Source organism: Alternaria novae-zelandiae (genome assembly GCF_023758075.1).
Source record: "Alternaria novae-zelandiae strain BMP 2774 chromosome Unknown scaffold_23, whole genome shotgun sequence".
Classification (NCBI taxonomy): domain Eukaryota; kingdom Fungi; phylum Ascomycota; class Dothideomycetes; order Pleosporales; family Pleosporaceae; genus Alternaria; species Alternaria novae-zelandiae.
Window position 1 is genome coordinate 247,686 of NW_026056983.1, and position 26,364 is coordinate 274,049.

Consider the following 26,364-nt stretch of genomic DNA (forward strand, 5'->3'; position numbering starts at 1 on the left):
TTTGGACGACACCGTGCTCGCCCCATGAGTTTCTATCACGCGCATGCGATTGATGTCCCTTTTTTTCCACGTTGAAGAAGCCTGTCGCAATGCCACCCAGACATCTAAATGATGCCTGCCGGCTTGGAGAAGCCATTAATCAGCTCGCGGAAGAGCTCGCCTAGGTGCGACGGGGAAGTAATACTTTTAAGCAGCATGCGATGTATCGGCGACATAGTAATGTCTGCAACCGTCTGCGTCATGATGTACCTGCCAATCATACTCTGATTGTCGCAGTCTTGGTAGTCACGTCCACAGGAACCGTAGCTACTACGCCAACGCGTCTTCTATGGCCAAGGCACAGACTCATCGCGACCTTTCACGTTGTACGTCGCACATCGACCCTCCGAACGCACGCCCTCCCTATTCCTAATGTACCTTGTTTTATCATCGCGCAGGGCCGACACTATCTCCTATCTGGACCCTAATGAGTAGCTCGTTCTTTCAGTTACCGCTGCCTACAGCTCCTTCTGTCTTACACCAGGCCCAAAGGCAAGATGCTGCTCTGGACGTCCTCAACACATGCACCCTTCCGCAGCTATTGGATCTCGATGACAGGCCCACATTCATGCTCAACATGGACGAATATTCGAAGGGATGTCGAAATCCGATACGACCCATTTTCTGCAATGCGGCACTTCGTGAGCAACACCAACTACTGGAGAAGGTAATTGGCACGTCACCAACCGATCGCGACTCGGTGGATGGTAGTGCAACGCATGACGAGTTTCGAATATGGGCGACAATCCTCAGCAGATTCAACGATTCCAGGGACATCTTTCCGATTACCATCGAGTTCGAGAACTTGTTGTGGTTTGGTGTTTCGATCCGTCCCAATTGGCGACTGATTAGCGCACACAAGCTGTTCCGGAATGAAGATGTTCCCGAAGGGGATCCGCTGTGTGCATCAGCGCCGCGACTCGAGAAAGAAGGACACAGCGATCTCACTGCCGACGCAGCGAAGCGTTTAGCTTCCGCAGAGGCAATACCGACGCGGGAGATTATTGAAGATGTGCAACAACCCAAGTTCCCGTTTGTTTCCCTCGGCCAGGACCGTGACAAGAATAGCAAGTCGAGCATCTCAGCGATCACTCTGTCTACGCCTGACTCGTCCGTACCTGACTGGACAGTACCGCACCCCAGAGGTGCTCTCTCGGATCATCTACAGTTTATACGGGGCATCGACTGGGCAAATACACCATTAGGAGCTATGAACAGATGGTCGATCCAGTTCCGAGAGATCGTCTGTTTGGTCATGCGCAACCCTCACCCGTCTTCTGTCTTTTGGGGCGAGGACCTGACCATGCTTTACAATGAGGCCTATCGAGACGACGTGACGGGCGATAAACATCCGGCTTTGATGGGAACCGGTTTCTCAGGCCCCTTCGGTGAAATGTGGCATGCGGTTGGTCCTGTAATTCGCGAATGTGCTCGGACAGGCCATGCGCAGCTAAACCACAACCAGCCGCTACCCATCATGCGTTACGGTTACATGGAAGAGTCTTTCTTTACTTGGTCTTTTGTCAGTATTGATGCCCTCAATTTGGCCCCATGAATACATCTAACACATGGACAGGTTCCGGTCTTTGGTGGAACAGAGCGGGTCTTGGGGTGTGAGTAACACTGCGAAACGTTGCCGTACCGCCTATCAGCGAAACTCAGTGGGCTTGAGCCAAAGATACTGGAACTGCTGACTGAGATGCGAACTGTAGTCTATCTCAATGCTTTTGATACCACGGTTGAGTCGATCAGCAGTAGAAGAATGTGGTTACTGCGATCCCTCGGGGAGCGTATGAACGCCACACGTACTGTTAGTAAGTGAATATGGACGATCCTTCATGTGAGACAGACACTAACCGCGCACCCACATTTCAGAAGAATTCTGGATAAGAGTGCTGGAAGGCCTGAATCACAACGAATACGACGTACCCTTTGCGCTTCTATATACCGTTACCGAGGCAGACGACATTGAAAATGGTTCCTCGCATTCAGATGCAACGCCAACGTCTGTCAAGTCATGCGTGTTCGAAGGATCTATCGGCGTGCCGAGAGGGCATGCAGTGTCTCCCGACAAATTCAGCTTCAAGAACTACGATGGTATCTTGACACCTGCTTTTCGAGCAGCTACGCAGACCCTGGAGCCCAGGATGTTGAGCATCAAAGACCATACGCTTCCACAGCCACTGTTAGACATCATCGAATGGCGCGGTTACAAGGATCCTTGTAGAGAGGCAATAGTTCTACCTCTACGACCAACCAATGCAGACAACGTGTGTGCCTTGTTACTAATAGGCATCAATCCACGAAGGGCTTATGATCATGAGTACAGGTCTTTCATCGCCATGCTCAATAGACAGATCGCCACGTCGTTGGCGTCAGTACTGCTTTTCGAAGGTGAAGTGCGGCAAAGCAAAGAAGTCGCGGAGATGGCTACCCTACAAAGAGAACAGATGTCTCGACAGCTCCAACTTCAGACCGGACGAATGCGCCGAATGACCGAACTATCGCCCATGGGCATGTATCTATTCAATCCGGATGGACTTTTATTGGAGGCGAACGATAAATACTACGAGATGACAGGTGTCTCACCTGCAGGAACCAAACTACCTTGGACTATTGAGATGATGGTGGGTGAGAGCAGGCAAGTGGCACAAGACATGTGGAACTGTACGCGATATTGCCATGCCAGTTGCATGTTTCAAGCGCTAACCATGAAATTTAACATCCAGATATGATAACTCACCATAAGCCAGCAAGTCGTGAGCTACAATTCGCCAATTCGACATTCCAGCCCCGAGATATCGACGGTTCACTAATCGAATATTGGGTCCTCTCTGCTAGTCAGCCAGAGCTAAGCCCCGATGGTGAGCTGATCAGCATCATGGGCTCGCTCACGGACATTTCGCATTTGAAGTGGGCGCAGGGTCTGCAAGAACGAAGACTACGGGAGGCAGAAGAGGCAAAGCGTCAACAGAACGAATTCATCGACATCACGTCGCACGAGATGAGAAGTAGCGATATCCCCCCTATGCTGGTTGCATTCGAAATGTCTACTGACGCGTTTACCAACATCTAGACCCGCTTTCCGCGATCTTGATATGTGCCGACGATATCAAAGATACTCTGACGCAGTATCAATTCTCATGCACTGGCGATCGAAAGATGGCCCAGGACTGTATCGAGGCTGCTGAAAACATCACTCTTTGTGTTCAGCATCAAAAGTCGATCGTCGACGATATTCTTACGGTCTCAAAGCTGGACTCAAATCTTCTCCGCATCACGCCAATGCCAGCGCAGCCTATCATCGTTGTACAGCGGTCCATGGCAATGTTGGTAGCCTCTAGTCGAATATATACGGAAGCTGGGCTGACATGATCCTAACAGGTTCCGTCCTGAAATACAAGCCAAGAACATCAACTTCAAGTTCGTTCCGCATCAGAGTATCCGGGACCTCGACATTGACTGGGTCATTCTTGATCCAAGTCGACTCCTTCAAATTATCGTCAACCTTATTACCAATGCCATCAAGTTCACTATGGACTCACCAGTTCGCTCAATCACAGTTCATGTCTGTGCTCATGCGGATTCGCCAGACTTTGGCGTACCAGAAGGATTCCAATGTACGTAGATGCATTGGTCGAGCATCCTGAAGGTGAAGCGCTAATTCTATGCGCCCGCCGTTAGTTGTTCCGCCAAGACAAATCGTGAGCGAATTTGGAAACGGCGAGGGTTGGGGCTCAGGCTCGTTCGTCTATCTTCGGTTCAATGTCCAGGACACTGGATGCGGTTTGTCGCCTCAGCAGATATCGCTGCTATTTGAGAAGTTTGCGCAAGCTGTTAGTAAATCCCAGCCCGGAATGACTGCCAAGATTTAGGCTGACAGAACTTTCAATGTGAAGTCTCCACGGACGCATATGCAATACGGCGGTAGCGGTCTCGGACTCTTCATCTCGCGCCAACTTGCCGAGCTTCACGGCGGTCAAATCGGTGTCTCGTCACAAGCTGGCGTCGGCAGTACTTTCGGGTTCTACTTGAAATGCAAACGCATGATTGCAAAAAAGCCTACGATCTCAACGGATACAGTGAAGCACGCTCTAGACGCCGAACACGCGGCATCTTCGCGCAAAATCAGCGCCGCAGCTGCGAACCAGAACTCCACCGCGCCCGCTGCCACGCCTAAGGAAGTTGAGACCCCGGTACAAGCACAGATTCCCCGGCCCACGGACGACAAGAAAGACGAAGAGGAAGATGATCGACTTCACGTTCTTGTCGTCGAAGACAATCTCGTCAACCAAAAGGTACTCGTGAAACAGCTCACAAAAACTGGCTGTGTCACGCATACCGCCGATAACGGCGTCTGGGCATTGAAACATCTCGCGAAAACGAAATTCTGCGTTGCTAATGGCATGCCACTCACCATCATTCTCATGGACTGCGAGATGCCGGAGATGGACGGCCTCACCTGCTGCAGGAAGATACGAGAGATGGAGGAACGGAAAGAGATTACGAAGCATGTGCCAATCATTGCGGTCACCGCGAACATTCGAGGGGGACAGATGGATGACGCAAAGGAAGCGGGTATGGATGATGTTGTTGGAAAGCCGTTCAGGATTCCGGATCTCTTGGCCAAGATGAAGGCCTTGTTGAAGAAGCTAGAGGACTAAAATGATACATCTTTCCTAATACAAATCCTTGAAGCATAGGTAGTCCTGGACAGTCACCGTCAACCCTATATCTCATACTACAAGGTCTTTGATGTGGGACGAGGTCGTATGCAGTCAGTGGACCAATACCATCGCCAACAAACTTTTCGATGCTGGCTGTGGTGGCGCTGAGTATGGCAACACGCCCAACACTCAGAACATCTTCACCAGTTATCGACAAACTTATAAAACGTCGAGGCCATATAAACCACCCATGTTGTTCCCGCCATACGACTTCGGTCGAGGCCGTCCAAAGGTGCTTTAAGTTTGCAAATACCCCGAGAGACTCGATCAAGCGGCTTTCATAGCCTCAAATCAATCTTCTTCTTGATTCATGTAAACTCAAACTACCAGAAACATGTGTTGAAGACCTCTCGCAGACACTACAAAAAGACAGTCGGGTAAACTCCATGCATCTAGACTCCCCAGACGAAGAAACAGCGATCATACATTGCAAACCCATCCATTTTGGACACTCAGGCCAAAAACAGACATTGCTTCCAACTGCGTGAATTTTGAGTCGACGAACTCGTAAGTTCGCCACCATGAATGGAGAGAAGAAGAAGAGGATTGAGGACGGGAGAGGAAGTTTATATGCACGAAGATCGGCGCTAAGGTAGCGCTAGTCAAACATAATAGTACCGACAAGATGGTATTGAGGAGGGGGGCAGGTGACGTAGCAGCGTGACGTTGCAATGGACGTCACCAGCCGATAAGTAGCATACCTACCCAGTGTTTGTCTAGTACCGAGGGAATGACTTGATGACGAAAGGAAAGAAGGGAAATCCAATCAAACAGGGAAGGAAGAAGAAAATAGACCGTGATAGTCTGGTACATCCACCACCGACTTACCGTGCCGTTCTGTGAGCCGGTGCTCACATCCAAAACATGACCTTGTCGAGAGACTCGTGCCAAGGATTACCCGTCGTCGTTCCAGCTGGCTTTTCGCTGTAAAATTCGGCTTGCGCGCGTGCCAATACTAAGGCCCTTAAGTGTGCTCTCACAGCCTGAGGGACGGCGTTCTCCTCGTCAATCTCTGCGTTGCTCTTCACATCTCCGGCTGCAGCATCAAAAGCCCGGCCTCCACGATACCTGGCGTCGCGATCGGTTTGCAGGCGGGTAGGCTCATTCGCTTTAGCGGTGTTGAGTGTTCCAAGGAAGGTGGCGTCGCGGCCCGCCCACGTGTCGAGGAGGTAGAGACGTGCTCGGTCGCAGAGACGGTCGGCATAGTACGTTGGGGCGGCGTATGAAACACCAGTCGTGGCTCGGCAATAGGTGTAGCACAGGTGATGAGTCTATAAAATGTGATGTTAGTACGAAACGAGAACCTGGGAGGGCAAGATAGGGCAAGCAACTTACCAATTTGCGGAGATTGGCAGTATTTGTGCACGACGCTATCCCATCGTCCCGTAGAACAAAGTAGTGCGTGGGTCGTGCGGTTCCTTTGATGCCACTGTGCGACTGCAGATAGAAGTCCCGGAAGTACGGCGAAGTGACTGTACGGTCGACGTAGGTACCAGGGTTGCAGTTGTTGTTACCGTAGCCATCTTTGCTGTTCGCATCGATAGGATAAAAGCGAGTATGATGACGTTTGACACCCACGAGGGCAGTAATTTTGGTACCTTTGCCGCCGCCCATCGTCATTGTGTTGCTCCGCTTTCGGACTGCTTCTGCGGCCCGTCCGATAGCTGCCAACTCGACGCTTATAACACGCGAGTATTGTCCTAGAACACAGTCAGTACTCTGATGGATAAGAAAAGCATGATTGATAGAACCTTTTGAAACACCATCACGGTAGTAGATGAAGTTCTGTGGGGGCACGGCACTGCCTGTGGCGACCATCCAGGCCCTGATTCTTTCTTCCACCATCTCTTGGACGTGGTCGATGATCTGAAGTCTTGTTAGTGCTTTCTTTGTCAAATCTTCCATACAGCAACTTACTTCGCGGTCAGTCTTGTCCTTGCTCTGTAGGCGAGCTGAGCCAAGGAACCTGCCAGCTTCGTGGTCGACCGATCCTACAATACACGCAATGGAAGGTGAGTTCTCATATGCTCCAATGCCGGGATGGATTACATCTGCGCCAAGAACAAGAGTGTTCTTGCCTAGTGCATCGGAAATGTACTCGACCGATGCGTTGATACCACCGAACTTGATGTTGATCTTCTGTGTGATGTTCGACATGTATTTCGTAATCTGGTCGGTGCCCAAAGTTTCGAGGTGCGAGGGTTTGGCGACGCAGAGTGAGCGAATTCCGAATTGCTTGTCCGCCAGCTTCTTGAAGTGCGCGTACACGTGTCGGTCCGGATACGAAAGCATGAGTATGACAAGATCAGCCTTCAAGGAGACAGCTTCTGCCATTTTTGACTGTAGATTCTCTCCCGATCCGATAGTAGCTGCATTGTTTCCAGGATTGACACGAACGACTTGGGTGTTTGCCAATCCACATTTCCGGCCCAGCTGGTTGAGCAACTCGGTTTCGAAGTTGGCGATCGTTGGTGTGATATGCCGATTCTGAAGCTGGTGGATAACGTAGTACCGCATGGCCGAGATTTTGGGCTCATGAAACTGGTGATCGTCTTCAATATTCCAGACAGACTGCTTGAATGAGAGGCTCTTCTTGCTATTCTCCTTGTGGTGTTGGTTCCATTTGTATGTCACAGAGGGAAAGGGCATCCTGCCAGCTTCCACACGCATCATAGTAGGATAGAGCGACAACGGTGCGCCGTTCCTGAAGCCGACCTTCTCATTCTTGACTTCATTGAAGCCAAGATGGGCAAGGCCTTCGCGTTCGATAAGAGTCTGGGCGACGCCGGGGTTGAGTGCAGCTTGATTGACCATCGAGCTTGTCAGATGTTCAGGAACAGGACGTCTGAAGATTTGGTAGGGTACGATACGTAGATGCTCCTGCGCGTACCAGACAGGGTCGGTAGCCGTGCCTACGTTGACGGCTTTGCGGCCCGTCATCGCGGTGAGACCAAAACTGCTTCTGATGTGATCGGTAACTTTTGTTGGTATCGTCCGGAAGATGAAATTGCCTTGCGGGTCCTTTAATGGCTTACCATCGGTTCCCTTCACCTTCTCGACGAAACTCAGGTCCTCGATTTTCTCATCGGGGTTGTTGTTGTCACCAATGCTGTGGATAGACTTGATGCGAGCACCAAAATTGTTCAAGCGCTGCTGGCTGTGCTTCGGGTCGACGTAGACGCGGAGTTTGCTCAAAAGCGCTATACGTTCTTCCAAGTCGGGGAATGTCTCGCTATCTGCCAGAAACTCGCTGACAAGGACGGGACGAAAGAAAGCGCTTGTAGCAACATTGAAGTTCATCAGCAGACATCCCATGCCCGGCTTGATAGTGTAGTAGTAGCCACGCATGATTTCCAACGACTGCGAGTGGTACTGGATCTTGTTTTGTTCGCGGTAGAGGGTTTTCCGAGCCTTCTTTACGAAGAACTTGTCAACGGAATGCCGGTATACTTCGGCATCGAAGCTCTTGGATATGATGATATTGAGGCATCGTTCAACAGCAGCCAGATCAGTATGGACCTCGCTTAGGGTAGCCATAGTCTGATTGTGTAGTCTACCAATGGGTACTTTGCCAACGAACTTCAAGCGGGCAGCGACCGGATTGTTTCCTGTCGTAATGTTTTGGCTGGGCCATACTGCGCCTGCGTTCTCATTGGCTGCGTCTCCGGGCACTTGCGGTGGTGTCGTGAGGTTTTGGTGCAAATTCACCCAAGACACAATCGTCTTTTGATTGTCGGTAGCGAAGTTGGCTTGGTCATTGTTGAGGTGGGTCCAGGCCTCCAGGGCTCTCTTGAACAGTGCTTGGACTTTCTTCTTGGTGCGTCCTTCTCCCTCCAGATCAAGGATCTCATATTCGTAGAGGTCCGCCGCATCGGTAGTGATCTCGAAGTGATTAGTTAGGATCGTTTGCGGTGAGATCAGAGCTGGAAGTTCGGTGCGAAGAGGATATTTGGCGGCTGTTTTGTTCTTCTTGACCAGTTTCTTGTCTTTCTTGAGCTGTTCCTGCCCCTCTTCGAGGAAGGATTTAGAGTTCCAGGGTCGGCCGATCAAATCAGTCGTCACCACAGGAACTGCAGTACTGCTGGTGGGATAGTAGAGCTCATGGGTGCTGTCGCGCCAGTCGTGGTCCGCTGGCATTTCTGTGGAGGAGGCCATTGTGAATGAAACCGCTGCCGATGATACAGGGGTTGATGCGTAAGAGGAGAGTGTGATGTCGAATACTGGAATGATACCTGGAAAGACTGGGTTATATGGTATGATTTAGTCATCGTAATAGCTTGCTGTTTATGAGCAGGCGGACACTCTGCACACTTACAAGCGAGAAAAATCTGCTTGCGCAAGCAATCTGCTGTTAGCGATTTGTGTAGAGGGAGTTGGTTTTACCATGGTCGTTTTCCAAACCTTCCGTCAGGCCTGCTCGATAGGTGGACGGACAGAAACACCGGGAACCACAGTATCTATCCGCGAGCACCTCGAAGCCTCGGACTTACTCGTCCCTAGAACGTACAAACTGGAGAGGAAACTGGTGATTGAGCTCAAAAACACATTGAATACCGCCACGGCCATGGGCGTGATGGTGCTTTGGGTCATTACCCAAGAGTAACCGAAGCTATGCCTCGATGAATCGGACATGCGAACCAATCTGGACATGTAGGAATGCACAAAGCTGAGTCCAGATTAGGAGTGACTTGATGGGGGTCCCGAGGTCGAAGAAAACGAGACGCGATTTGTGGCAACGCATTGCTATGTTGTTGTGAGCGGCAATCGACGGCAGCAATGTGCAGACTCCGCGCGCAAAAGGCAGCGTCACCTGTCTAAATCAGCAAATACATTGGTATTTGGGGATCTCAGGGTCGACGACCTTCGCTGATTGAGAAGCTCGAGTATAAAGATCTCGTCCCCCGCCAGACGAAAAACAGACAGGGGCTCAAGCGCCCTCACGTGCTAGCGTGGTACGCTAACGCCGCGGACGCGTCAAACCTTCCTTCATCTCCACCTTGTCGTCCCTACCACATTACACCACAATACGCAGCACCATCTCCGCCCGCCACACACAATCACCCAGAAGAAGCATACCACATTAACGCTACATAAAGCGCTCACAGAGTTCCCCCGCGGAAGATACTCAAAAAAAGCTAGCTTCACAATGGACCACCCCCAAACCCCCCGCATCCTCGCCCCACACCTATCAAACTTCCAACACCGCATCGTGCGCATGCTAGGCAAAGTCGTACAACTGCGCGGCGAGACGGCAGTCATTGATGCTGGAGGCAACGTTGACGTTATTCTGAACAGGGTAAGTAGTTCCTTCTACGTGTTCATGCCTTTCAAGCATCTTGGACGAAGAGCCAAATGATGCACAAAAGCTAACAAAAACGAACTAGGATTCACACCTCGCCGTCGGTCACGCAGTAGAGATCATTGGCAAAGTAGACCAGAATCTACATGTCAAGGTACAAGCTGCTACGGACTTTGGGACAAACATCGGTATGTGCCCTCCTTTACCAAGTAGAATTCATGTTAACGTAAGAGCAGACTTCAATGCCGCAAATGCTGTTGTAGATGCTACACATCGGTACAAGGAGATCTTCTACGATGACAACTAAGAGGAAGGAATTCGTAGATCTGTCGTCGTGAGTCCCTAGCGGTACGATCACCGTGCGTTTGCAAGCGGAAGAAGGTCTTGGCCAGATGTGTGTATATCTGCAAATCAATCGTATAAATTCAATACGCTATGTGTTCTACGCCCATTGTATGGTATCTTCCCGCCACGTAAATTGAGCGCCTCGTGAACGCCTACCCAAACCAGATAACGCTCGTATATTCATACAGTTACACTAAACATTGCCGTCTCGATCGGGTGCTTAGAGCTTACTTCGCACTCCCTCAAGTCTAAATTTCACATCTTTGAGCTGTTTCCCTGTTGGCTTCCACGCTTCAAACATGCCCAGCAACTTCTCCACTTCATCTCCAAGTTCTTTCTTGACGAACTCTTCTTCTAGCAACCCTCTCATCGCCCAAGGTAAGAAGTAAGGGTTTGGGTTTGTTGTGGTGGCAGTCGGCTCGTAGTGATTCACCCGAAGTTTGAATACGTCCTCCTTTTTACTGTTACTTGCGAGCTTCTCACCAATGATGGGGATGTTGATGCCCTGAAAACTGCCCGCGGTATTCGGTCGCTCTTTAGTCGTTGTTGGTGTCGGTAGGGATGTTGTTTCGAGGGCGTGTTGGACGGCTAGGGAATAGATGGCAGGGTCTTCGTAAACGCGAGAGTGGCCTTCGCCGCCATATAGTGAGCCTGCAAGGGCGGGTGAGAGTTCGCGGATGAGGCCGTGATCGGGGAGACCCAGATTGCGTAGCTTCAGGGCGAAGCCAACGAGGTGGGTTAGGAAGTCTGGCGCATGGATGCGGCCATCGACGAAGACGGCGCGGTATATGTAGGGATGCGATAGCGTTGAGAACGTTGATGACTGGCATGTGTTAGTAGGGCACAAGAAGTTTTTCGAGGAGAGTTTACTTACTTCAAGAGAGACCAGCTGGTCGTCGATACTACCAACGTACAGTATCCGCACACCGAATCGAAGAACTTCGTCCAGAGCTGCGAGATACATCTGACTAACAAGACTTTTAGGGTTGGAGAACTCAAACAACTCGGCAGCCGTAGGGCCAAAGTACTTCGTCTTGTACTCGATGAATGGGCCCATGTTGACACCGGCCATGGCGCATACTCCGATTCTCGTTGCGTTGACACATCCAAACTGTATGAGCTTCGCGACAAGCATCATAGCTACCGGCACACCCTGCGAGTGGCAGGCGACCAAGATGAAGTCGGCTTGCTTCAGGTGATCGATCCAGTTCAGCAAGAGTTTCCACAAAGAGTTGACGCGCTCAGCAATGAAGCCCTCTCCTTCTAATGCTATCTGCTCAATCTCTGGACTGTATCCCCGCGCTTCGGTCCAGTCTTTGATCGCTGCTGCCGCTGCATTCGCGAATCGAATTGATGTACCCGTTGGTTGCCCTAGCACCTTCTGAATGATAGGCGCAGGGAAGAAGCCATGTACGCCAATCGCTACAGCCTTCTTGATCTTCGGCGGTGCCGGGTTGATATGTAGGTGAGGGGTCGCAGGCTCGCCTCCGAGGAAGTATCGCCGGATTTGCTTCCAGAAGTTTGGTTGCTGGACCATTTGGTAGGTGGTCCTGAACTCTGGTAGCAGGAGGTTCGCCGGTCCTTGCTTGGCCTTCGCTGCCTGCTTGAGCGCTTGCTTAGCAGCAGTTCCTGTCTCGGGTTTCGCGTCGGGCTTCGTCTCGGGTTTTGTGGGCTCGAGCACTGGTGAGGCCTTCGTCGGCGTAGCGGGCTTACTTGACGTCGGGGTATCTGCTGGCGTGTCTTTAGCGGGAGGCTTTGTCTTCGGTCTGCCTCGTAACGATGCAAACGATTTCTTGGTCACAGGTTCCCCTTTGGGTGGCTGCTGTGGTTCTTTGGGTGTCTCGGTGTCTGTTTTGGGCTGCTCTTGCTCGTTGAACTGCGCTGCCTCTGGATTCGATTGTGAGGGGGTATCGAACACTGCGACCTCGCCGACATGTTTCTGCGGTCCGGCCTCTCCTGGCTTCTTTTCGTCTTCTGGCTTGCCCCTATACCAAAAAGCCCATGCGGAGGGTTTTGAGGGTTCTGTAGTACTCTTTTGAGGGGTTTCGATAGGCGCATCCGGGGCGGTGGGTGCTGTTGTCTCTTGCGGCGCAGTGGGTTCGATCTCGGCAGGTGTTTCGGGGAGAGTCTGCGGTTCGGTATCGACTTTAGCTGGGTCGTTGTTCTCAGTGGGAGGCTCGACTAAAGGTGGATTCGCCTGCGCATTCTGTGCACTACTCCACGTCCAAAACCAAGAGCCAGATGCAGCTCTCGCCAGGACTTTGGCAGTTGTAGATGCTATAGCCCTCGACTCTGTATCCGAACGAGGTGCCGCTTCTTTCGGCGTATCCTTCCTGTCTGCATCTGCGACCTGGTCGGTGTCGGGTTGGATAGTGCCGACATCTAGGCCCTTCGTTTGCGCATCTGGCTCTTCTGAAGGTGTCGGTCCAGGAAGTGGCGTGGTGGAAGCTTCGTCAACGCTTGAGTGTGCCTCGCTTTTGACTTTGGCCGGGTCTGCATACCCGTCGGGGCGTGACCACCAAGATTTCCATCCCCATGCACTAGCAGCTGCATCCACTTGTGATTTGGGCGGTTCGGGGGGTAATGGCGGCTCGGATACTTGGGGTGCTGGCGTCTCTTCGACGTCTTGTGGCGGTGGCTTTGGCTTTGGAGCTTCGTCGAGGAGGCCGTCTGAGGATACGTTCACCTGGGTGATGGAGGCGGGTATGGCATCGCCCTTGCTCGACTTGCGCTTGGTCAGGAACTTCTTGGGCGACTCGTCTCTTGCCTTCTTCGCTTCCTCATCGGGTAGTTCGCCTGTCGCGCCCCCACTGACTCCGATGCTTTCCTTCGCGGTCTGGACTATGGCAGGCGCTTTCGAGCGCCAACTGCCCGTGCCCGAAAGCCACCTCTTGCCTCGCGGTGTCTGTGCCCCGGAGGCGGTCGGTGTTGTGGCGCCAACTGAAGACGTTGACGCTGCTACCGACTGGTCCGAAGGTGCATCTGGCAGGATGTCACTACTGCTGGGAGTAGTGTCGGCCGTACTTGCATCCTGTGGGACTGCTGGGGCCTTGGTGGATGCGTCGGAGGGAGCCTCGGGGTTTGGCTTGGACTTCTTGCGTGGGTTCATTCCGGCAGGGAGGGTGAAGGAGCTGAGAAGGCGATGCGACCGCTGGAGCAAGCATCAGCACGGGCAAGACACGTGAAGTTGGCAGCATACCTTCATCCCGAGGTGGACCAGGCGCGTCGTGCTGAGCCAGCAATGACGCATGTGGGCCCATCCCGTGCACTAGTCCCGGATTAGCGTACCCTGATAGCGTGGATTCTGCCACCGCCTAGCGATATTGCCGGGCTTCCCAAATTTTGTAGCGCGAACTTTTGCCCGCCGTACCACGACGCCAAACCGCAGCAATGGCGATCCAGAAGAAGGTGCGCAAGTACAGAATTAATACTGGCGATAGTGACTAATCCCCAAAAGCATGGAAAAGGTCGTCTCGACAAATGGTACAAGCTCGCCAAGGAGAAGGGCTACCGTGCGCGTGCCGCCTTCAAGTTGATCCAGCTGAACAAGAAGTACAACTTCCTCGAGAAGAGCAAAGTCTTGATTGATCTTTGCGCTGCGCCCGGATCATGGTGTCAGGTCGCTTCCGAGGTATGTCGCCATTCTATACACCATGCGCCTGCATGCTAAAACCCCCAGGTTATGCCCGCGCATTCCCTCATCGTCGGTGTCGATCTCGCCCCAATCAAGCCCATCCCGCGATGCATCACCTTCCAGAGCGACATTACCACGGACAAGTGCCGAGCGACGCTGCGCCAACATCTTAAGCACCTCAAGTGCGACACTGTCCTTCACGATGGTGCGCCCAACGTCGGAACTGCCTGGGTGCAGGATGCCTTCACGCAAGCAGAGCTCGTTCTACAATCCATGAAGCTGGCTACAGAGTTCTTGGTCGAAGGAGGAACCTTCGTCACCAAGATTTTCAGATCCAAGGATTACAACTCACTCCTCTGGGTGTTTAACCAGCTATTCACAAAGGTCGAAGCAACCAAGCCACCGTCCTCCCGAAACGTCTCCGCCGAAATCTTCGTCGTCTGCCGCGGTTACAAAGCCCCGAAGCACCTCGATCCCAAGTTCCTCGACGCCCGCAGTGTCTTCGCCGAACTCTCAGACCCTACCCCGAACAACGAAGCCAAGGTTTTCAAGCCTGAAATCAAGAAGAGGAAGCGTGAGGGTTACGAGGAGGGCGACTGGACACAGTTCAAAGAGGTGCCTGTCTCTGACTTCATCCAAACTACCGATCCCATCGCTATGCTGGGTGGCTTGAACAAGCTCAGCTTCGAACAGAAGCCTAACGGCGACATTGCTGTCGCGACCATCGACAAGCTTCCGGAGACCACAAAGGAAATCAGGGACTGCTGTGCCGATCTAAAGGTCTTGGGTCGCGCTGACTTTAAGCGCCTTCTGCGCTGGCGTCTAAGGGTGCGCGAGATCTTCGGTTTCGCGACCAAGAAGACAAAGGCTCAAGAAGAAGCCAAGGCCAAAGAAGCGCAAGAAGGCGATGAAGTCGCTGAGATTGAGTCGATGGACGAGGAGATGCAGATTCAAGAGGAGTTGGAGCGACTGAAGGAGAAGGACTCAAAGTCGAGAAAGAAGCAGCGCCGAGCTGAGAACGAGCGGAAGCAAAAGGAGATTACTCGTCTACAGATGAACATGGCTACACCCTTTGAGATCGGTCTGGAACAGGCCGGACCAACTGGCGAGGATTCCATGTTCGGCCTCAAGGCAGTTGACAAGGCCGGTGCTCTGAACAGGATCGCCAAGGGTAGAATGGCGCAAGTCATTGAACGCGAACAGCCAGAGGAAGAAGAGGAGGAACCGGAAACTGACGACGAAGAGGATCGTCTTGAACGAGACCTTGACAACATGTACGGCGAATACGTCGAGCAGAGATCAGCAAGAGACGCCAAGTACAGGGCAAAGCGTGCAAGGAAACAGGACGACGACGAAGAGTTCAATGGTTTCTCTGATCAAGACAAAGAACAAAGTGACGACGAAGAGCTTGTACAGTCCGACAGCGATTGGAGCGATGACGAGGAGGAAGGCCCTAAGAACCTTATCACCGACCTCGACAACGAAGAGCAGCCCAAGACAGGTCTCACTAAGCGCGCAGCACGGTTCTTCGACCAGGACATCTTCAAGGGCATCGATGGGCTCGAGGATCTGGAAGAGGAAGACGATGACAGTGGTATCGATGTTGAAGGTGACACCGAGATGAAAGACGAATCTGCCACACCCACGCCAGCTACCGAGAAGGAACTGAGCATAAGAACGGCTACCAAGGCTGCCTCACCCTCAGCATTCGACGAGGAATCCTCAGATGATGACGACAAGATCGAAGAAGTCAAGCGCGATGAAGATCAATGGGAGCAAGACAGCATGCCCATGAAGAACGGCAGGCCAGACATCGACATCATCACCGCCGAAGCCATGACCCTCGCTCACCAAATGGCCACAGGCCAGAAAACAAAGTACGACCTCCTCGACGAATCCTTCAACCGCTACTCCCTCCGCGACGTCGACGGCCTACCAGACTGGTTCCTCGACGACGAAAACAAGCACTCCAAACTCCAACGGCCCACCACTGCCGCCGCAGCCTCAGCCATCAAAGAGAAACTGCGCGCCTTGAACGCACGACCCATCAAGAAGGTCCGCGAAGCGCAAGCCCGCAAGAAGTTCAAGGCCGCCCAGCGCATGGAGAAGCTGAAGAAGAAGTCTGCGCTCCTCGCCGACGAGGAGGGTATGACGGAGAAGGAAAAGGCACAGAGTATTGCACGCTTGATGTCGAGGGCTGCCAAGAAGAAGCCCAAGCAGAAGGTTAGTGTTATTGTGGCTAAGGGTGGTAACAAGGGTATCAAGACTAGGCCCAAGGGTACCAAGGGTAAGTATAAGATGGTGGATGCTAGGCTGAAGAAGGATGTTCGGGGTGAGAAGAGGGCGGCTAAGAGAAACAAGAAGAGGTGAAGTGGTGCGTTGTGTATGAATCGTTAGGTCTGCATCATAGGGCGCGACTTGGACTTTCTTTTTGATTATAGCAACGAAGAAATGGTATGGACTGATATGTCCTGTCAATATGGTGCTACGTATGGCGTGATGACTGCAGGAAAAGCCACTTCGCCAGGTATGCGATCAGTGCAACACCGCTAAATATCAAAGGCATGCACATTGAATCACGAGGATAAAAGTCTTCGTGGACTGCCTTAGCAGGAAAAGAGTTCATTTCATTTCATTTCAGTTCTTTGAGAACTTGACATCCATGCTACCTGTGAAGCTCGAAGATCTGCCTACTCAGGCATCAACGACCTCCTTCATAACAGCCTGATCACCCTTCTCATCCCCCCTACCATGCATCTTCCTCGCCACCTCATCCGTAAGATACTGCTCGACATTCGGCGACAGCACCGCTGCAACGATAAGCAACACGCCAAACGGAAGTGTGCAGAGATACACTGTGCGGAAAGAAAGTGCATACGCGCTCTTGACAGCCTGTCCTGTTGCCGCAATAATCTCAGGTGAGATACCAGGTACAGCACTGAAGTCACCAGCCGTGATACTAGTGAACAGCGCCGGAAGAGACGTTTCGGGGAGACCAGCAGCAAGCGCAGCAGGCATGACCTTTTGCGGTATGTACTTTGCGGACTCGGTTGCGAGAATGGAAGAGTACATGCTCGTAGCAATGGCAGAGAGACCTGTTCGGATAGCGCCCATGACACCAGTGACGAGACCGATGTCAGCGGGGTCCCAGAGGTACGCTGTGCTGGATAGAGTGAGGTTCTCGATGTAGCCTGCGGCGATGGTGCCGATTAGGAGCAAGGCGGTTGTGCGTTGTTCTGTTGTTTCGTCCGAGGCGGCGACTGCGGCGACGAATGCGGTGGTTATGACGGCTGCGACAGTCATTTGGATCTTCATGCGTGGGAGGTAGCGGACTCCGGCGCCTCCGAGGATCTGGCCGAGGAGAAGTCCTCCACCAACGGCGCACTGTGTTTGTTAGAACAGGATTATCAGGATGGCATGATTTTTGGAAGACTTACCGAGAGCCATCCAATCTTGGTGATGTCTGTGGTAAAGAGCGAGGAGACCATCGTAGGCCAGATGATCGAGTTTGCGTAGTAGACAATGGCTGCCAGACTAGCACAGGCGACGTTGGCATCGTACTCGATGTTCCTGAACAGACGTAGAGGAATAAGGGGATATTCCAGTCCTGGGGCGTAGGCCTCCCAGAAACAGAAAGCAACCAGAGTGGCAAAGCCAGCGAACAGTGCTCCCAGTACGTGGCCGCTCTTCCATGGGTATGCAGAGCCGCCCCAGTTCATACCAATGAGGAAGACGACGAGACCAGTTGAGAACAAGAAGATCCCCATCCAGTCAAGGGTTTTGAGTTGTTTGAGTTTTGATTTGCCGCCAACGTGAAGCATTTCCTGCGTTTGTTAGTCGGGTTTGTCTTGGCTGAAGTGGGCTTCCTTACGTATGTTGGGGGGAAGTAGAAGAAGAAGTATAGAACAATTGCCAGTACGTTGACAATGCATCCGAGGATATAGCACCACCTCCATTGCAGCTCGGTAGTCTGGTAGAGCGATCGTGCTACTGGCGGACCAAAGACGGCGAATGGCACTGACGTTGACAGCACGAAAGCATTCACAGGACCTCTCAAAGAGTTTGGAACAAGTTCGCCAAGGATGATGTGGAATGAAAGTTGGCCAGCTGCGGCAAGACCATTGATGGAGTTTGTTGCCTGGAACAGTCAGTTTCATTCGTAGGCTGTAATCAGTCGAACATACAATCAGCATATTGATGCTCTGTGCACTTGCACCAATGATATTCCCAATGAGACCGAGTATTGACGAGCAGATGAAGAACCATCTACGACCGAAGATATCCGACAGGCGACCGACAAGTGTGAAACCGATGGCGAATCCAGCTGTCCAGGAAATACCGACCCAGATGATGTCGGGTGACGGTCCGATCGCTGCGTTGATGAGGCTCAATGTGTTTGCGGGAAGAACCCATCCTAGGTAACTGGAAACTTTTAGTACCTTCACGTCCATTGATTAATGCAAGAACCTACCCAGAGATTTGCGCAAGACATGTGGCCACGACAGTGCCGATGAAGTTGATGCTTGTGAAGTATGACTTGCCCAGATCGGCGGTATGGCCTCCAAGGGCTTCTTGAGCGACATGATCGTGGTGAAGGCCATGGCTGCTGGCAGTATGCTGATGAGTGAGGCTCTCGTTGGTGGTAGTGACTTCTTCGCGGTATTGCTTCTCTTCCGCCATGATGAATTGATGTTGGTTCGATGTTGACGGCCTCTGTGGAAGGTTGCGTAAGAAACGCAGAGGCTAGAGTTGTGCAACCACACTGGGCTCTGGGTTATCTTTATCATGCAACTGGCTCACGAATCATGGGTGTAAATCTGGGGTACCCCAGAATTAGGTGGAGACTTACCTGCTGCCCAGAGGTGAAGGCAGGTTCCAGATAGCCGGGGGCACTGTCATGTCAGCGCCACGTTTTGGAAATACAGAGTAATGATCTACTTTGTCTACATAAGGGCAAGTCCTCGTATATCGACTGGTATTTCGAACGTCTTCATCGGGCCAGAATGTTACGCGCAAACTAAATCCACGTGCTCTGGCGTTAAGCAGCGGAAGCCCCGGAGTCGGGGGTATTCGGTAGAGGCTGAATGCTGTGGTCTCGAGGAGGCTGATGGGGCAGCACCCGGATGACGGTAACCGGGAATCCCGTGAACTTGTTGCCCTGGTGAAGGGAACCTGTGCATCGTGCAGACAGCTAGTTATGAATGCTACAGACTGTACGCGATATCGACACTCAGCAGACTTCTGTATGCAGCGACCGGCTAATCTTCACAGTACGAAGATGCGTCACCAATCTGTGGTTGCACGATGGTCGAATGCTCGAAGGACGATCGTCTAACGTTTCCCGTGCTGCAGTAGTCTGTTCGGTCTTCTTTCGACAGTCGTTAACCGGGTTACTCTGCTGATCTAGCGGGACACGCATGCGGGGTCTGGACTCGTGCGGTCTACTTTCAGCTGCGATAGAGTCTCGAGCCAGATCAAGCCACTCAAACGTCTCAACGTTACTCCATGGCATAGTCGATGCCAGCAGACTGGATGGTGGAACACTCGTGACGGGAACTCTGACGGCGTATTATGCACATGCACCTCGATACGGAGCAGCTCGTTGGCGCACTGAGCAAGTCTGGGGTGGGCGACGCGACGAGGATGTAGGTTCGGTGTGACATTCCCCGCATCTGCGTCCCGTGGGGAAATTGGAAGCTCGAAAGGATGCCGCCGAGCCTATGATAGCCCTTTGGAGGTGTGACTGCCATAATTGATACGAGGTGCATGCTATCCGATTCGCTTTGATGCAGTTATCTAAGAACAAGGGATTCCCAAGGTGAACCTGGGATGGTGGGTGACCTCGAGCGGGTACTTGCGCCACAGAAGCGTGATTGGGCGTGGTTCGCGGCGGGCTCCACTCAAAACTTTTGGTGATTCACATGTCGCGACTTGAACGCACTCGCGACTTCTCGTGATCCTCGCATGCCCGACCGATAGCACCACTTCCGTCCAATATCGCACACCATGGCTTCAGCAGTAGCGCCGTCGCCCGCGCCTAAGGAGGAGCCCGCCGAAACCTCCGCGACCGAAGTCATCAGCCCCGCCGATGCTCTATACGACAAATGCGCGCAACGGCCTGCGGGCCAAATCTTCTTCCAGCGCGACCTTTCCAATATGCAGGTTGCAGATACTGTGGCTCAGCTCATAGTGCTGCTGCAAGAGCTATGTGACCGCCATTTGTTGAAGCTCATGAGCCTCGAGGGCGAAATGTGCTGGAAACTGAGGACAAGGGAAGAAGCCGACAAGTAGGTCTAGACTCTCGCGGACATGGCATCTTGAACTCTTCTGACAGACATCCGTTCCCAGACTGCGACGACTCACACCCGACGAACGCCTCCTCTACTCCCACATCGACTCAGTACAAGCCGACGGCATCTGGTCCAAATCCCTCCGAGCCAAAACGAACGTCACACAACAGACCCTCACAAAATGTCTCAAGAGCTTGGAGTCGAAGGACTTGGTGCAGTCGGTCATGAGCGTCAAGTTCCCCAACCGGAAGATGTACCTCTTGAAGCACTTGAAGCCATCAGAAGACATTGCAGGTGGACCATGGCAGTCAGAGGGTGACTTCGACATGGCACTAATTGAAACAATATCGGGCATCGTCGCTCAGCATGTGGAGAACGAAACCTGCATCAAGGTGCCCGGCAATTGGAACGACTATGATACCACGGGCGACAGGACAGCTGCTATCGCCCAGAAGAAGGCCGAGGTTCTGGGCGCCGTGCGAGATATAGAAGAGGCGCCAGCCGTGAAGCCCTACAACCCCGCAAAGGACCCAAACACATCCAAGCTCGTCCACCGACACAACCCGCAATACCCGACAGCGGCCTCTGTGGCCAACTGGCTCAACTCGAAGGAGGTCCTGCGTGGCAAGACTGTACGGGAAGACGATATGGAGCAACTTTTGGAGATGATGGTTCTTGACGACCGGCTTGAGAAGATCTCTGGCACAAACTACCGGACTGTCTTACGCGCCACCGATACCAAGGTCTACAACGGCTTCGTGGATGCACCGTGCGGGAACTGCCCTGTTTTCGACCTTTGCGGAAACGAGGGTGAGATCTCAGCGAGGACTTGCGTCTACTTTGGTCAATGGCTGGAGACCTCGTCCGAGGAAATTTAGATGAAAGAAAATCATGAGGAATTTCAATATTAGCATAGCGCGGAGTTTGGGGTGTCAGCATTTACAGGGACGATCGAAAAGGTATACCCATTATATTTAAACAAGTTCTCCTCATCCTACGTTCTCGTCAAAGATTGATGCAGTTCCAGTATCTTCGAACCCCTGGAGTGTCTCGCAACCATGCATGGGGCGTTGAAACTGGTTATTGGAATTTCCGCTAGCCTACCGTGTAAAGTCCCCGAGATCACCAAAATCGCTCTCGGAGACATACGTGAGCACAGCTGACATCGACTGTGGAGACTTTTTCTCTATACGCCCGATTGTATACGCTCACTGACATTGTCTCCGAGCAAGAAGGTTTGCAATGTAGTGCTGCCGGGCGATGCTCAGCCATCGTATATATGAGGGATGCCAGCCCTCATGTTAATCGCATCACACACAGCACACCATATCAAATGACCCTGACTACCTCTCGATACACAATGGCAAGTTTCCTCGACGCTGAATCCGCGCAAAAGTACAAGAACGCCGAGAAAGCGACTCGTCCTTATGTCAAAACCATCGTCCAACAATCAGGAATAGCTGCCTATCTCGAAACAGGAGCTGAAGCCAATATACTCGATTTCGCATGTGGAACGGGTGTTGTTGCACAGGAAATCTACGATACAGTACCAAAAGAGAAGTGGGAACAGCTGAAAGTGCTGGGCACTGACATCAGTCCGCCGATGTTGGAATATTTGAGGGCGCGAGGAGAGACGCAAGGATGGACGGGGCTGGATACGAAGATTGTGGATGGGAATGTAGGTTGCTTTTGTCTACAAAAGCTTTAGCACCGGTTCGATACTAATGCCTTGAATAGACAGACATAGCCCAAGCTCTCCCCAAGGCATCATACACACATATATTCGTCTCCTTCGCTATATCCATGCTCCCCGCACAGACACTCACGCATCTTTGCTCACTGTTGCGCCCAGGCGGATACATAGCAGTTGCAACGTGGTCGAGCATGTCATGGGATGGCCTTCTCACTCGCAGCATCGCTCTCACGAACGCGCCACAGCCTTACTCGCCCTCGCGTGAGGAACTGCGAGAAAATTTCTGCGGACTTTGGGCTGACGAGTCATACTTGGCACAGCAGTTGGAGGCAGTGGGCTTGGGAAGAGTAGGGACCTCTAATGAGAAGAAAGCTGTAAGCGTTGGGACGCCAGATGTTTTCGTAGCGACTATGCAGTTTCCGCTGCAATATGTAAGGAGTACATGGTGGCAGGGCGAGCGAGAGGGAATCCTAGAAGATTTGAATGGTGCTATGAAAGGCATTGTACAGCAGGAGGTTGGAGAGGATGGGGAAGTGGAACTGGTGTTCGATGGGATAGTTGGGTGGGGTTGGAAGAGTGGTTAAGGGTCCATCTAGCTGTGCAGCGCGATGTAGTTTCCATTTGCGACATCTGTAAACGACCCCATCTTCTTTGCCTCTGAGTATTTAACAAACCGTCACGACGGCAAGGATTATGTCAGTGACGTACAGCGGTCATGCCTCACTTTCAGATGATGCTATTCCTAGCGTCGAGGCGCACGTCCCCGCAAGTGTTCCACCCCAATGTCGATCAGCCGGCGCGACATCTCGTGGCCTCCCGACAGAGTGACCGGCGATAGATTGACTCGACACCCAGCGCCATGTTCCCTTGAGACACCCCGACACTCCTTTGGTCCACTTACAACCTCCACCTCGCCCACTAGAGCGTCTACCACTTTTCACCCACGAAGATGTCTGGCGCTCGCCCACTGCTCTCTGCACGCGCGTCCTCGGACATCAGCGGAGAGCGCGACATAGCAGAAGATGAAGCCCTGCTCACAGGCCGCCCAACAGCACACACGGAGAAGGACGGGCCACGATCATGGAAGTTCTGGAGAGAAATAGGTCTATTCGTGTGGGCTGTCATCGCAACAGCGGCCGTCATCGTGCTCGCCGTCATCTTCCAGAAGGCCGGTTCCGACTCCAAGGCTTCGCATGCGAACGGGAAGAGGAACTTGATCTTCATGGTGTCTGATGGCATGGGGCCTACCTCGCTGTCGCTCACAAGATCGTTCATGCAGTTCCAGAACGGCGCACCCTGGAGCGAGCAGCTCGTTATCGATCAACACCTCATCGGACAGTCGCGAACACGGTCCTCTTCCTCTCTCATTACCGACTCGGCGGCAGGCGCGACTGCGTTCTCGTGTGCGCAGAAGAGCTACAACGGTGCCATCTCCGTAACACCCGACCACGAGCCATGCGGCACAGTGCTGGAAGCGGCCAAGAAGGCAGGATACATGACTGGCCTCGTTGTGACCACGAGGATCACGGATGCGACACCGGCGTGCTTTGCGGCTCATGTCAACATGCGATCGGAAGAAGACCGCATCGCAGAACAGATGGTCGGAGACTACCCGCTTGGGCGCGTCGTGGACTTGATGTTTGGAGGCGGCCGATGCCACTTCCTGCCCAACTCGACGGTCGACTCAAGCTGCCGCGCAGACAACAAAGATATCGTGGAACTGGCCAAGAAGAAAGGATACAAATACGTCGACGACCGCGCGGGCTTTGATATGTTGAAAACAGGAGCGGGCCTAGATCTGCCCATCTTGGGACTTTATGCCGACACAGACATTCCCTACGAGATTGACCGCCGCAACGAGGACGACATCTACCCTAGCCTGCACGAGATGGCTGAGGTTGCCATGAAAGCGCTCAGCGATGCGACCAGGGATAGCGACAAGGGCTTCTTCCTCATGATTGAAGGATCAAGAATCGACCACGCAGGCCACCACAACGACCCTGCTGCTCAGGTACACGAGGTGCTCGCATACGACAGGACCTTTACCAGCGTACTGGACTTTATCAAGAACGAGAAGACAGAGACAGTCATGGTCTCCACCTCGGACCACGAGACAGGTGGTCTCGCTGTTGCCCGCCGTACGTTCTCCTGCCTCCCATATGAATAACCACCACTAACATTCACCAGAACTCCACGCATCCTACCCCGAATACCTCTGGTACCCCTCCCCCCTCGCAAATGCATCCCACTCCGCCGAGCGCCTCGCCCTCGAATACACAAAGTACCTCCTCGCCGGCCCCTCTGACGAGGACAAGGCCAACTTTGTGCGGAGTTCCATCACATCCGGCCTCGGCATCTACGACTACACCGACAAGGAAGTCGCTGATCTCGTTGCCGAGCCTATCACCGCCCTATACCAATACGCAGACATGGTTTCCCGCCGCTCGCAAACCGGTTGGTCGACCCACGGTCACAGCGGCGCAGACGTCAATATCTACTCTTCGGACCCCGAGGCTGCCAAGGCGCTGGTGGGTAACCACGAGAACACTGAGGTCGGGGACTTCTTGAGGGATTACCTGGATGTGGACGTGGAGGCTGTTACTAAGGAGCTTAGGGAGAAGGGTACGGGGTTGACGGTGCTGGATGTGAATGGTACGGAGGTTAGCTGGATGGGCAAGATCCCCGAGGAGGGGCAGAGACTGGATGGTCAGACGCACCTCGCGAGCTATGGAGGTGATCATAAGAAGAGAGGTGATGGTGGTGTTGTTCACGGTGAGGACTGTGGCTGTGGACATTGATTTTGAAGTCGTTTGGCATGCTTCGGCGTTCTGGGTGCAGAAGAGATACCGGTTGATATAGACTATTTAGCTCTCAGCGTCAAGTTACAGTTCAATTTCAGCTAAATCCATCAGCAACTTAGTTGACAAACAATTCATGGTCTTCATGATCATTGGCAAAAGAGAATATTGAACTACTTTCCGTATACAAATTCACCCTGGATATCTCCCGCGATGCGGCACCACCAATCAAGCCAAGCACTCGAAAAACCCCTCAGTCTGCCAGCTCCATCTACTACCTCTACTCTCCTTCCTCCTGTCACTACCTGCATCACTCTTCTCTTTTCTCGTTCTCCTTCTTTGCGTTATACCAACTCCCATCTCCTCCCTGCCAAGCGTACCTTCCCTCCTCTCACCACCTTCCGCGCCAGCTTGCGTGCCAGACTGCGTTCCTGATCTGATGCTCCTCCTCAGCGAACTCCTCGACCTGATATCCACATCTCTCGGTGGGTACTGCCAATCCGCCATACCGATATCGTCGCCAGCATCCCCTTTCCTTCTTCCCTTCAGCTTTTTCTTCCACTTCCCCATTCTCCCACTCTTAACCCTACGTATTGACCCTTCCCCCACACCGCCCCAAAACCTACACACAAGTGCAAATACATGCCACAGAGCTAGCAACATCGCGCCCGTCGCTGATATGCCACCTGCACTGTGTATAGCCCAGTTGACGCGATTGCAGCGGGCCTGGAACGAAAGTCCCTTTTGAAGGAAGATGAAATGCCATAGAGGGTAGTGGAATTTTCCGATGCAGAAAGCGAGGCCGGGCTTGATGTTGGATACGTAGACGTAGATGTGGGAGGCGAGAGTTAGGAACATGATTGTATCCCAGAGGCTGAGGAGGAGGTTGTGAGCTAGGGGCTTGTAGGCCGGGTGGAGGAAGGGGTGGTACGTGTGCTGACGCGGGGATCGTGGAGATGAAGACGGTAGGTTGTCTGAGTCGCTGGTCCAGTGTGATGATGTGCGGTTGCGGAGTGTAGAGTTTTGGCTTGATGGCTGACGTTCGATGTCGTGTGCGGGTCTTTGCGAGCGTTCTTCTTCTTTTTCTCCATCTCTTCCTTCGAACCGTCCTAATTGCTGATTCCACCATGTGGAAAAGCGCTGCCGTAACTTTTCCAACCATGCTTTTGTAGCTCTCCGCCTCCTACCCACATCTCTCCCCCTCCGTACCGGATGAAATTGATCCGCATACCAGCCGATACAAAAGGATGCATGCAAAGCGTCCAGTGGTACCTATCCCATGTCAACATCCGCAACTGACGCTTGCCATCATTCCTACTTTTCCCGCGCCGATTCCGATTCGTACTCCCTCATTGTACCAGACTCTCACTCCTCAAACTCACAAACAGATAGATAAAGACCCAACTGAAAACTGCCGTTCGTTCAAAGAACATTCGCATGAGTTCCCTCTTCGCTTCTTTCGGCATACCATAGCTTTCGACTGCTTCGGCGGCAGCCGTGTGCGAGATGAGCTGCATGAGGAGTAGGATCGCGGTGCTG

The 26,364-nt window shown here is 52.6% G+C and overlaps 9 protein-coding genes across 9 annotated transcripts; 6 read left to right on the forward strand and 3 right to left on the reverse strand.

Annotated features, from left to right (window-relative positions):
- Positions 1-616: 616 nt before the first annotated feature.
- Positions 617-4,703, forward strand: J4E88_009245 (uncharacterized protein; the record flags this gene model as incomplete). The annotated part of the gene is made up of 7 exons (XM_049402849.1): positions 617-1,561; positions 1,616-1,652; positions 1,692-1,853; positions 1,915-2,706; positions 2,793-3,087; positions 3,424-3,607; positions 3,915-4,703. 7 exons carry the CDS (start codon positions 617-619, stop codon positions 4,701-4,703), a joined length of 3,204 nt encoding a protein of 1,067 aa, XP_049251337.1.
- Positions 4,704-5,617: 914 nt separating this feature from the next.
- On the reverse strand, positions 5,618-8,921 carry J4E88_009246 (uncharacterized protein; the record flags this gene model as incomplete). The annotated part of the gene is made up of 4 exons (XM_049402850.1): positions 5,618-6,037; positions 6,102-6,466; positions 6,518-6,632; positions 6,684-8,921. 4 exons carry the CDS (start codon positions 8,919-8,921, stop codon positions 5,618-5,620), a joined length of 3,138 nt encoding a protein of 1,045 aa, XP_049251338.1.
- Positions 8,922-9,981: 1,060 nt separating this feature from the next.
- J4E88_009247 (uncharacterized protein) lies at positions 9,982-10,372 on the forward strand (the record flags this gene model as incomplete). Its single annotated transcript, XM_049402851.1, has 3 exons — positions 9,982-10,062; positions 10,151-10,253; positions 10,302-10,372. 3 exons carry the CDS (start codon positions 9,982-9,984, stop codon positions 10,370-10,372), a joined length of 255 nt encoding a protein of 84 aa, XP_049251339.1.
- A 258-nt stretch (positions 10,373-10,630) lies between these two features.
- On the reverse strand, positions 10,631-13,615 carry J4E88_009248 (uncharacterized protein; the record flags this gene model as incomplete). Its single annotated transcript, XM_049402852.1, has 3 exons — positions 10,631-11,233; positions 11,285-13,561; positions 13,610-13,615. 3 exons carry the CDS (start codon positions 13,613-13,615, stop codon positions 10,631-10,633), a joined length of 2,886 nt encoding a protein of 961 aa, XP_049251340.1.
- Positions 13,616-13,800: 185 nt separating this feature from the next.
- On the forward strand, positions 13,801-16,414 carry SPB1 (AdoMet-dependent rRNA methyltransferase spb1; the record flags this gene model as incomplete). Its single annotated transcript, XM_049402853.1, has 3 exons — positions 13,801-13,818; positions 13,868-14,041; positions 14,090-16,414. The coding sequence occupies 3 exons, from the start codon at positions 13,801-13,803 to the stop codon at positions 16,412-16,414; spliced, it is 2,517 nt and encodes an 838-aa protein (XP_049251341.1).
- Positions 16,415-16,738: 324 nt separating this feature from the next.
- Positions 16,739-18,724, reverse strand: J4E88_009250 (uncharacterized protein; the record flags this gene model as incomplete). Its single annotated transcript, XM_049402854.1, has 5 exons — positions 16,739-17,428; positions 17,482-17,868; positions 17,916-18,182; positions 18,229-18,466; positions 18,516-18,724. 5 exons carry the CDS (start codon positions 18,722-18,724, stop codon positions 16,739-16,741), a joined length of 1,791 nt encoding a protein of 596 aa, XP_049251342.1.
- Positions 18,725-20,050: 1,326 nt separating this feature from the next.
- J4E88_009251 (uncharacterized protein) lies at positions 20,051-21,212 on the forward strand (the record flags this gene model as incomplete). The annotated part of the gene is made up of 2 exons (XM_049402855.1): positions 20,051-20,331; positions 20,393-21,212. 2 exons carry the CDS (start codon positions 20,051-20,053, stop codon positions 21,210-21,212), a joined length of 1,101 nt encoding a protein of 366 aa, XP_049251343.1.
- A 482-nt stretch (positions 21,213-21,694) lies between these two features.
- J4E88_009252 (uncharacterized protein) lies at positions 21,695-22,611 on the forward strand (the record flags this gene model as incomplete). Its single annotated transcript, XM_049402856.1, has 2 exons — positions 21,695-22,012; positions 22,273-22,611. The coding sequence occupies 2 exons, from the start codon at positions 21,695-21,697 to the stop codon at positions 22,609-22,611; spliced, it is 657 nt and encodes a 218-aa protein (XP_049251344.1).
- A 365-nt stretch (positions 22,612-22,976) lies between these two features.
- Positions 22,977-24,825, forward strand: J4E88_009253 (uncharacterized protein; the record flags this gene model as incomplete). The annotated part of the gene is made up of 2 exons (XM_049402857.1): positions 22,977-24,165; positions 24,215-24,825. The coding sequence occupies 2 exons, from the start codon at positions 22,977-22,979 to the stop codon at positions 24,823-24,825; spliced, it is 1,800 nt and encodes a 599-aa protein (XP_049251345.1).
- Positions 24,826-26,364: the final 1,539 nt, after the last annotated feature.